Source organism: Sycon ciliatum, chromosome 11 (genome assembly GCF_964019385.1).
Source record: "Sycon ciliatum chromosome 11, ocSycCili1.1, whole genome shotgun sequence".
In the NCBI taxonomy this organism is placed as follows: Eukaryota; Metazoa; Porifera; class Calcarea; order Leucosolenida; family Sycettidae; genus Sycon; species Sycon ciliatum.
Genome location: NC_088653.1, coordinates 1,163,143 through 1,174,702, shown reverse-complemented (window position 1 = coordinate 1,174,702; position 11,560 = coordinate 1,163,143). Strand labels below are relative to the sequence as shown.

At 46.3% G+C, this 11,560-nt stretch overlaps 1 protein-coding gene across 1 annotated transcript; it reads right to left on the bottom strand.

The window, feature by feature from the left end:
* Positions 1–2,466: 2,466 nt before the first annotated feature.
* LOC135827657 (uncharacterized) lies at positions 2,467–11,520 on the bottom strand. The gene is made up of 4 exons (XM_065340112.1): positions 10,353–11,520; positions 8,072–8,128; positions 6,759–6,874; positions 2,467–2,502 (listed from the first exon to the last, which is right to left on the bottom strand). Exons 1-4 carry the CDS (start codon positions 11,518–11,520, stop codon positions 2,467–2,469), a joined length of 1,377 nt encoding a protein of 458 aa, XP_065196184.1.
* Positions 11,521–11,560: the final 40 nt, after the last annotated feature.

Sequence of the window (11,560 nt, the reverse complement as noted above, 5' to 3'; positions counted from 1 at the left end):
TCATCAAGGCGGGAGTCCCACAAGGCAGCATCTTGGGGCCAACCATGTTTCTCATATACATTAACGACGTATCAACATGCCTTGCTGGGAACACGCAGCTGGAAGCCTATGCTGACGATACGACATTGTACACTCTTCTCCGTAACGACCTCCCCACTGCTGCTGCCTTGCTTCAGGACACCGTCAATCGTCTGTCAGACTGGGGCAAGGAATGGCGTGTAGCGTTTGAGCCGTCAAAATCCCAGGCTATGACAGTCACGCTGCAAAGAGCGCAGCTAGCCTTGCCCTCTCTCCTCTTTGGAGGCAACCCTGTGCCAGAGTCATCCACAATAAAGCTCTTGGGGGTGACTTTTGATCCGAAGCTGTCCTTCGCGGAGCACATCCGCGCAGTGTCTATACGTGGCAAACAGCGCTTGGGCCTCCTGCGACGAGCTGCGCCCTATCTCTCCAAAGAAGGCCACCTCACAGTGTACAAGGGGTTTGGACGGCCCGTTTTGGAGTATGCTCCGCTCGTCTGGATGGGAGCTTCTCCCTTCCATCTTGCACGCCTATATAGCATCCAACGCCGTGCATTGCGCATCATTGGTCCCGGGATGAAGCTCCAGAGCCTCAGCCTACGGCGATACGTTGCTGCATTAACATACACTTACAAACTGCATTTCATCACCCGTCCGACTCAATTGCTAGCAGTCCTCCCACCAAGGCTTGAGCCCCGTGACGCCACTCGCACTCGAAACGATCTCAGCATGGCCGCCGGCCACAGTTACCAGCTACGAAATCCGCTACCGCGTCAAGCACCAGACACCATTGGCCGCAGCTTCCCACATTGTGCAATCCAGCTGAGGAATTCCCTGCCGCCAGCTTTTCTAGACTCCGCCCCAACTCGCAAAAATCTTCAAAAGTTGAAGGGCAACGTCAACGAATTCCTCCGCGGACAGAATTGGCGATGGTCCACGGACATTCTGCCTGTCGACCCACCTACATTTTAGTGCCCCGTCAACGACTCCCATTGCTACGAATGCGCTGCACACTAGTACTAGCTGTTGCTTGCCCTTGCTTTCTTTTTACTTTTGCTGACCCTTACAGCTCTATTTTTTGTTTTTGGTGCGTGTTTCTGGCCGTGATGCAGAGACCTCAGGTCGGCAGAGCCATCAATGCCCCACCATCACTGCTGCACCTCGATGCAGCCCCTTCTCTGTAGTTGTCACGTTTGTCCTTGTCTCAGTACATTTGTCTTCTGTATTATTTATGAGTTGGGTATGTGAACATAGTTAAAAAAAATTAAAATAAAAAAAATACTGCTACTGCTGAGGACCAGAACGTTGCGTCACAGGAACGTTTGTCATCAACTTGCTTCATGTTCAATGTTGATGCCGTAGCAAAAACTGCACTCCCATAGACGACAGAAGAATGCTGAAAGTTACCGTAGTTGTGTTTTCAGGTGTGCATAGAGGTTGCTCGCCGTTTTGCCATACTAAACATACGCTGCGGGGAATCCTGCAGGTAGCTGACTTCTCATCCTCGGATTTGGTAAAATGATCGCAAACAACAGAACGGGGAGCACGACCGAAAACAGTTTCTGGCATGGGAACAGTGCGAACAAAAGAACGAATATTCAAATGTTCGGTATAATCGTTTCACCCCTACCATTACAAGCCCTGGACTTATATTGGGAACTGCGCTTATAAGTCGGATCCTGACCTTTGCGCACAGAAAGAAAGTGTATTGTCTCTGCATGCAATTATTATTATCTTTATTCTCACGATGGCCATAGCCAATAAGAGAGAGAAAGAGAGAGAGAGAGAGAGAGAGAGAGAGAGAGAGAGAGAGAGAGAGAGAGAGCGAGAGAGCGAGAGAGCGAGAGAGCGAGAGAGCGAGAGAGCGAGAGAGCGAGAGAGCGAGAGAGCGAGAGAGAGAGAGAGAGAGAGAGAGAGAGAGAGAGAGAGAGAGAGAGAGAGAGAGAGAGAGAGAGAGAGAGAGAGAGAGAGAGAGAGAGAGAGAGAGAGAGAGAGAGAGAGAAAGAGAGAGAGAGAGAGAGAGAGAGAGAGAGAGAGACAGTACTATGTGTTATCAATCAGAGTGGGTGCATTAAACCGGGAGAACCAGTGGCTTGTGGCAGCCGTGGTTTGGGTGCTTCATTTATGTAGAGACGAAGAAGGAAGTATATCCATTGCGAAGGCAGGTAGGAGATAGAGCTTCATTAAAAAAATATACCTGGGCTACTGCGGGGGTTGGAGCATGTGCAAATTGACGATACTATGATCGAGTAATTGTTTGGTGCTGTTCCTTGTCATGGTGTGAACAATGGGCCATAATCTGTTCACTCTTCATTTCAATATAATGGGGTTTGTCAACTGACAACCGCTTTATTCAGTTGCTGAGTGAAAACTTATTTTATTAGTGATGGAGAAAAATTATGATGTCACCACTTTCTGAACGCAGTTTTGGAGTGGTGCTACAAGTACATCACACATACATAGTGCTAAACACATCTACATAGTGCTAAACACACATACATAGTGTTAATCACATGCATAGTGTTAATCACATACATATTATTGTTAATCACATACTTATTTGAAACTCGGATGTTGAGCCATAAATTTATTTATTTATTATTTGAAACTCGGATGTTGAGCCATAAATTTATTTATTTATTATTTGAAACTCGGATGTTGAGCCATAAATAAATGTGCAAGAGAAAAAGACATATGGATACGAGTTAAGAGTAACTCTCCATCACTGTAACATGATACTATATACAGTCAGAAAGTGCAATAACTCGACACTCTTTGTTCCGTTGGGACTGTAGCTTTTGCTCATTTTCGTTGCGCTTGCCTTCCCCTCTTTGGTCTTTTCCATAACCTTGAACCTTCCAAGTTGGAAGGCTGTCGGTTAGCGCTACGGAGATGTGTTGAAGCTAGGTGTCAGGACGTCGAATGTTTCAGTACTCTGTCAGTTTTGTGCCTAGTTATTCCACTTTCTGACTGTATATAGTATCATGTTACAGTGATGGAGAGTTACTCTTGACTCGTATCCATATGTCTTTTTCTCTTATTATTTATTTATTTATTACAGCATCTCATAGCACAGTGAGAACACCGGCCAATACAAAGAGAGAGGGTGTTAGCCAACCACGGCAAGGAAGGGAGAAGGGGAGGAGAAGAAAAAAGGAACCAGCATGGATAAGTAGTGATTCCAACAAAATGAGAAACACAAAATCAAAGTCAAAGCGCGGCAAGGCTCTTAAAAAGGCGGAGGGAAGAAAAATCCTTAGCTTCTTGGGGAAGTGCCAGCCACGCAGAGTACGCAGTGAAAAGGGGAGAGTGAAGTAGAAAGGAGGACTTGGGTTTCGGAAGGGAATCATTCACCCCAGTGTCTGGAGATATGTGGATTTTGTAGAAAAAAAAGGGGAAAGGGAGTTTCTCGTGCTACGGGAAGAAAACCAGTTGAAACAGTGGAGGTGAGGTGGACACAGATTGAGTGTGAGAGAATGGATAAGGGCGACAAGTTGTGAATTACGTCTCTTAGACAAAGGGGTAGTGTGAGCAAGGGCATAAAGGGTGGAAGATGGGAGCATGCGGATTTTTCGGTGGAGGATTTTTAGAACTTTTTTGTGCTGAATTTCGAGCTTGGCAGCACGGGTTGTGGATATTCCAGCCCAAGCAGTATCTGCATAATCAAAAATGGGGCGTACGTAAGCTGAGTAAAAGAGGAGTTTACAAGAGATTGGGAGATGGTAACAGTGAGAAGAGAGGATTCCTAAAGATGAACTTGATCGTTTACATATGTAATCGATGTGGGGTTCCCATGAAAGATTAGAGTCAATGAAAATGCCAAGATGCTTATGGCTGGAGACTATGTCTATAGGCTGGGGGAAAGTGGGATGGAGGAGGGGCGGAAATTCAGGCTGAGAAGGAAAGAGCATGATTTTAGTTTTAGACAGATTGGGCGATAACCGCCAAGACGACATCCAGGGAATTACTCTTTGAATGATCGTTAGCTAGGATACTCATCAGGCCAGTGATGTTAGGAGATGCCCGTAGGAGCGTTGTGTCGTCTGCGAACAGTGATGTGCCCGGGGCAGCTGCGGGCAGATCATTGACGTATAAGATAAAAAGAAGGGGGCCGAGGATGGAACCCTGGGGAACTCCGGATAGTACTGTTGTGTCGGCTGAGGACGTCCCATGTACCGTGACGTACTGCGTTCGCCCAGTTAGGTAAGATGTCAGCCATAGCAGGGGATTGCCGTCTACAGTAAATGTTCCACGAAGCTTGGCCAAGACCCCCGGTGCCAGACGGTATCGAAGGCCTTGTCAAGATCGAAAAAACAGATCCCGACTAGATCTCCAGCATCCCGATGTCGACACACTAATTGCACCAGGCGCGTCAGCTGGAGGGTGGTAGAATCGCCTCTGCGAAATCCGGACTGAGCTGAACTCAAACGTGATGAGACATGACAGTACAATTGGTCGTAGAAAACGCGCTCACAGAGTTTGGAAACACAGGACAGTAGAGATATCGGACGGTAGTTTGATGCTTCGTGGCGGGACCCTTTCTTGTAGATCGGTATAACATTAGCTGTTTTCCATGCAGAGGGAAAACGACCAGTGAGGAATGATAGGTTGAAAATCAGACGTAAGGGGTATGCTATTGAGGGCGCAAGGGACTTTAATACCAGATTAGTGATGCCATCTGGGCCTGGCGCCTTGTCAGACAGGAGCTTTCGAATGTAACGTCGGATGGCAGCAGTCGTAGTAAAGACAGATGTGAGGCGGTCAGCCTCACCCGACTCCTCGGCAATGGGGGGAATGGGTAGAGAAGGGTTATCAGGCACGGCCACTGAGGCGAACTGAGAGTTCAATGCAGTGGCTTTAGCTGAAGAGGTAGTAGCCTGCTGCCTAGAACTAATGGTGAGTGTCGGGATGGCACGAGATACTTTATGATTTTTTAATTTGCTCACGAACTGAAACAGTGATGGGCGGTTTTTGTTCTGCAGCGTGGCTTGTACGGACCGAATGTATCCCCGGTATTTCGATCGAGTCAGACTCTTCACCAAGTTCCGTTGAGATCGATATACATGCATGTTAAGCTGGGTTGGGATTTCTTACACACACTGTAGAAATCGTGCTTTGCCTTAATGGCGGCACGGAGGGGGGCATCAACCCAAGGTGGCTGACCTAAACGTCGGCATGAGGGAGAGAGTGGACGCCGGGAGAAGTACCCAAGGTGCTTCTCCATGGCCCTGCTAAGAATAGAGTGGAAAGACGAAAGAGCGTCATCCACGTGCGAGCTGCGGAGGTGACATTTCCAGTGGACATCAGCAAGTTCAGCATTCAGGTCATCCCATACGCAACGTGCACCAACTTGAAGTTATAACCTGGGGGTGTAGAGGTAGATGCTGGGAGGAAGTGATATTGTAGGGTTGGATTTTTGGACGTGACAGGGAGACGGACTTGACAGATGAGCTGCACGTGGTCAGAGCTACCCAGTGGAGCGGCTGAATCAACGGAGAGGAACTGCTGGGGTGAATTTGTGACGATGAGGTCCAAGCAAGATGACCGGCCACTTGGGCTCCAGTGCGTAGGGAAGTTGACCAGTTGCTCTAATCCGAAGCACCTGAAGGCGGTTTCAAGGCACTGAGCCACCAAAATAAATAAATGTAGAAAAGAAAAGGACGTATGGATACAAGTTAAGAGTAACTCTCCATTACTGTAACTGGATACTATATACAGTCAGAAAGTGTCAGGACGTTGAATGTCTCAGTACTCTGTCAGTTTTGTGCCTAGTTATTGCACTTTCTGACTGTATATAGTATCCAGTTACAGTGATGGAGAGTTACTCTTAACTCGTATCCATACGTCCTTTTCTTTTCTACACATACTTATTGTTAATCACATACATATTGTTTTGTGCCCTTTTGTCGCAATCGCTGACTGTATAAGATCTGGTTACGTTGGTGGACAGTTAGTCATAACTCGTAACATTTTGTCCTTCGTCTTTTCACAATTATTTCATTGGCTCACCATCCGAGTTACATACTTATTGTTGATCACATACATAGTGTTAATCACAAACTTTTTCTTTTCTTTTAGGTTACATTTTTCCTTTTCTGATTTTCTGGGTTTGCGTTAAATTTGTATTGTATTTTCATCCATTGTGTTTCGTTTGCCACAAAAGAGGCTTCTCAACCACTTTCTGAATGTATGGCAAAATGTCATTGTTATATTTAATAATAGCGGAGAGGCTTCCTGCAGTTTCACGCTCTCTTCCATTAACAACCTGATGAAGGCATTTTACCGAAACGTTTTATTAATTAGTGTGAAATGAGTTGAATTATTGCAGTGTCAATGGAAGAGAGCGTGTTGGCTCTGCTCACTCAACTATAATCATGTTGTTTTCCCAGTCTTCCATTAGGCCTCTTTGTATTCAACATTTGACTTTCTCAGGGCCAACAACAATGATTCAGGGATTAGGCAAAAGCAAGATGGCGTCTGCAACATATTTTAACTATTATTTTTCTCACAATTTTGTGTCAATTACAAACTTATCGAAAACAAATGAGCTGTGAATAAACTGTTGCAGGCTGACTTACGTATTTCGCACAAAACGTACAAATCATCCATTTGACTATATGTCCACCCGTTGTATGAGCTTAATATATTTCCATTACTTTGCGGTTCTCCTATCCAAGCTATTAGTAACCGATCTACCAGGCCATCTGCACACCCAGCATCGAAAGACGCCTTTGAGATTACCGTTCCTCCATAGAACTTGCACATTGAGACGGCAGTAGGGTAGTCGACGATGACATCAATAAGGCTTCTTCTCACAACGGTTTTAGATGCAGCGCACAGTTCCATTCCAGTCAGTTCTGAGGTTACGCACAAAACACGTCCAGCACACAATCAGCACCATGGTAACCATAGTAACCAATAGCGACGTGAAGCTACAACACCTGAACACTGTCAACACAGTTTAGTTAAGGTTTCCTTTTGGAGACGGCGACGCTTCTACCACCCTGTCGTTGATGGTCTTGGCCAATATTTCCAAGACCCTTGAGGACCCTAGTTGCCTCGTGCCACACACATGTAGTTCTAGACCATCATCCTGGCCTTGTTTAGCATTTATGCAGAGTATCATTGGTGAGGCCTGACCCTCTAGGCCTAGTGTAGCATTTATGCAGAGTATCATGGGTGAGGCCTGTCAGGTGCTCAAAGTCCGCCCACATTTACAGTGTGTGTTTGCCGAGCTGAAACTCACACTAGCAACGATCACTTGCCAGAATCCTGCTTTGTTTTGAGGCCAGGCTCGATTGAACCAGGCCATCTTTCGATCCGATCTGTTTCTTGGGGGTTCGCTGATTTTTCATATGAGATTTTGGTGTCACCGAGGGTGCTCTAAGTCTGTAGAGCTCAGAGGTGAATCGAACTACACACATATTTTAGCCAATAGCTAGCAATTACTAACTCGTACCAAAGCGATGTGTTTGGAATGTGCCTCCACCAGTATTCCTTGCAAAAGCGTAGTTTGTTGCCGGAAGGCAAGCTGTTTTTAGCCGGCTCAGAAAAGAAGCAGCTGCGATGTGAAAAGCTGGGCCTTGCCGGGAAATTTGAATGATTTTAAATCTACTGGTTTGAGGGAAAGAGACAAACGGGAAAAGTCTGAAGAAAAAATTGACTGTCACCACCAGGACTCGAACCAGGGACCCTCGCTTGTAGCCAGCGATGCTCTAACCACTTCAACATTTTCTTCAGACTTCGTAACTCACACTTCCTTTGAATCCACACAGGCACTCATATGTGTTTTCTTTTTCTTTTAACGATTTTCTTTTAGTGATTGGTGTAGTGCAGAGACTGTTCGGAGAGTGTGGTGAAGATGTATGGATGCAATAAGAGAACACAAAGTTAATTATGGGTGTACGGACTTTGGATACCTGTCCGGACTCTGAGCACCTGGGTCTACCACTTGAATTCGGTTACTGGAAAGGAACTCATTTGTTTAACATAATTTCCTACTTTTTGTGGTTTTGGCATCATGTGTTGACTGGATGGGGAACCATTGAACTTACCATCATAGCGGCATGCGACGTCACCGGCCTTTGACGCGTTTCTCTTGGGAAAACAAGCTGAACAAAAACGAGTCAACAAATAGTTACAGTTCAATATCAGTATTGTAATAGAGGTCGGCGGTGGGTAATAATTTCCAAACGAACGTAGGTTCACAAGCATTGACGCAATCTTACTTATCTAGTCAATAAGAGACTTCCCATAATAATGGCATCGAACGTTTTTGTCCCTTCTCTTCAAGGATATTGCAGGGAAATTCTCAAGTCGTAAAGTATACAAGAACAACATATTCAAGTCTGTGGACAGCAACTGTTTCGCTCTGTTAGAGCTCATCAGCACAGCTCAGAGGACCGAAGCGCAGCTCTTCGCAATGAAATACGTTTCCGTGAAGCAAAGCATTTTTATAAAGAGCTGCAAACCCCGCCAAGAGTGCTCAAAATGCTCCAAAACAACAACATACAACAACAAAAAGTCAAAAAAGACCAGAAGTTGTATAGCGCAAAGATCAAGCTAACAATACTTGTGGCAAGGTGGCAATTTATCAAGTTCAGACCAACACATAAGTGCTTTCCGCCGGATTTACACTTGGATACTAGCATCACGTCAACAATTCAGTGTTTCAACCATGTTTGCACATGATAATTATGATTAGCCCAGGACTTCCTGCCCAGGACTTCCTGCCTCGGGCGCACGCATTATGCTTACCCCGTTCAGTGCAAAAAGGTGATTTTAACTACCAATATTTGTATAATACCAAATGTTAAGGCGATACTGTAAAATCGGAAAGTCTAACGAGATACAAAGTCTAACGTTTTAACGACCAATTTCTTCAGTATTTCAAAAGAACGTTATCGCTAGAGGTCTGTGTAAAGATGCGCATACAGATGGGTGGCCAGCTAGCCATCGCTAACCTTTCTGACCGTAATCATGCACAAATTACAAAAACTTTAAACTTTTTCGTCGTTAGACTTTACGGTCTTACAGTAAATAGTATAGGCAAAACGGACATTACGAAATGATCAATGAGAATATAATTTTATTAGTGTAATTAAGAGTATAATAGATGCAGACATGGCCAAACAATAACGAGTTCATGGATTTTTTAAGGATTTTTATGTTATTCAAAAACGATTTTCGTGTTCCGCTCATCAGTGAATAGTATCGGAACTGAGGGTTCTGTGTACAAAAAAAGAACATTTTAAAACAGCATAATTAAAAGTCAAAATTTTGAAGGGCGCTTCACGCAGCTTCATTATACTTGAATTGTTTGCAGGCAACCTGCCTACACTCAAGAGAGCACTGCATTTCACACAAATCCATTGGTATCGTTACAACGTTTCGGTCTTTATGACCATCATCAGGAATGAAGTGGACATGGAAAGAACAGCAGTATAAAAGAAGGAGGCAAGCAAGCAAAGCGCGGTACATAGTGACAGCGCGCGTAGAGAAGTGCAAAGCACGTCATGGCGGGTGTGCATTACTACATATACATGACAACACAAGCACAAACGGCGAGGAAAGTAGATACTGCGCTACAGCAGTGATAACAGCCCAGTTCCAGTCTCACACCACCAGTGAGGTGTGTAGAGCCCCGCGCCACTCGCAGTAAGGTGGTGTTATAGCAGATCCCAGCCACTGTTATTGTTAATTTCCGGGATCGCTCCCTGATATTGATGGCCTCCCGGATCCTCCTCCTGGGGCGGTCACGCTCAGAACCGAGAACCCGGATACCTGAGAAAGCCGTTGCTCCCAGTGGCAATGGGTCAGATGCATGCTTGGCCGCGAAATGCTCACCCAGCGCGGTGCCGCTCACTGTGTTGCGTGCATCGTCGTTGTGTTCTTTTGTCCTGGTAGCGAGGCTGCGGTACGTCTCTCCGACATATTTATCACCACATTTACACTCGAGGTGGTATACAACATTACGCTCCGTGCATGCCCCTGAACCGGACATGCAGGCGACACAAGCAGCTTTGGGCCGCCCCCGTTTACGGGGCCTGGACGGGTCTACATACCTGCGGCATGGTGGTTTGCGGAGGGCAGACGTGCAAATCATAGAACTTAGACGGCGGTTCCTGTAAATCAGCTGGGCATTTATCTTGTACTTCCGGAGTAATTTATGAATTTTGTTGTGGATATACTCGGTGTGAAACGGTAGGTTGAGGGTGACACGGTATTCATTCTGCACTCTGACACGTCGGGGGCGCATAGCTCGTTCACGTGCCGAAACTATAACTGACTCTGGGAAGTTGTTGAATTTTAGGATGTTGGTTACTTTTTCTTCACTTCTTTTTAGGGTGTCGGCATCGGAGGATAGGCGGACGGCACGCAGGAGCTCAGAGGAAGCAATTGCTTTCTTTTGCTGGTTGGGAACTGACGAGTTGTAGTCTGATACCAGTCCGCTGTGACATGGCTTGCGGTATAGTTCATAGGATATAGATCCATCTGGTGAGACATGGACGGTCGTGTCCATGAAATTGATTGAGCCAGTCAACTCCGTGGATTGGTGAGTGAATTTAATATTAGGATCGGCATTATTGAAGTGATCTAGGAAACTCTGCAGAAGTTCCGGACCGAGGTTCCACACAATGAAAACATCATCGATGTAGCGCTTGTACAGAACTGGGCTGGCAGGTGCACTACGCAAGAGCGAATTCTCTAGGTCATGCATGTACAGGATGGCAAAGGGGGGCGCTAGGTTATTGCCCATAGCCACACCATCCTTCTGGTGGTACACCTGCGCTCCAAACCGGAAGTAGTTGGAGCTCAGCACATGTGCGAGGAGCTCCTTGACCTGCCCAATTCGAAAACCGAACAGATCGATGCTGCCCCCGTGTTGTCGGAGGACTCTCATGACTGCTGCAATGCCATCGTTAATCGGGATGCTAGGGTAAAGGGCCACCACATCCATAGTCACAATGATGGTGCCGGGCGGGGCCTTGAGGTTGGGAAACGCGCTCCTCATACACTGGAGTGCTTCAACAGTGTTCTCCAGGTGTGCTGGCACGAACTGGAGACATTGATTGAGGATGCGTTCGAGGACTATGGAGATGTTTGTAACTGGGCTGCAGCAGGCCGCAACGACTGGTCTGAGAGGAATATTGGACGTGTGGTCTTTTGGAAGACCGTACATTTCAGGGAAGCTGTTGTCACCCGGCATCACGGCTGTGTATAAATCCTTTTCCAAGGATCCCTCGCAAACTCGGCGGAGTATCTTTCGGGTCTCCTCCTCCCACTGGTCGATAGTAAGCTCAACTTTCTCAAACCGGGACTCGTCCGACAACAGGGATTCTGCCTTCTCCAGGTAAGTGGTCATTTTCATTGCTACAAATTTGTTGCTTTTATCAGATTTTTTTATGATGACCGACTCGTCCTTGCCGACCTTCATGAGCTGCTCACGATCAGAGTGAGACAGGTTCGGCTGCGGCACTGGCGAGTTTTTGTACAGGGCCATTGCTTCGCGCTTGAAGCTCGCCAGGCTGTACTCTTCGTCC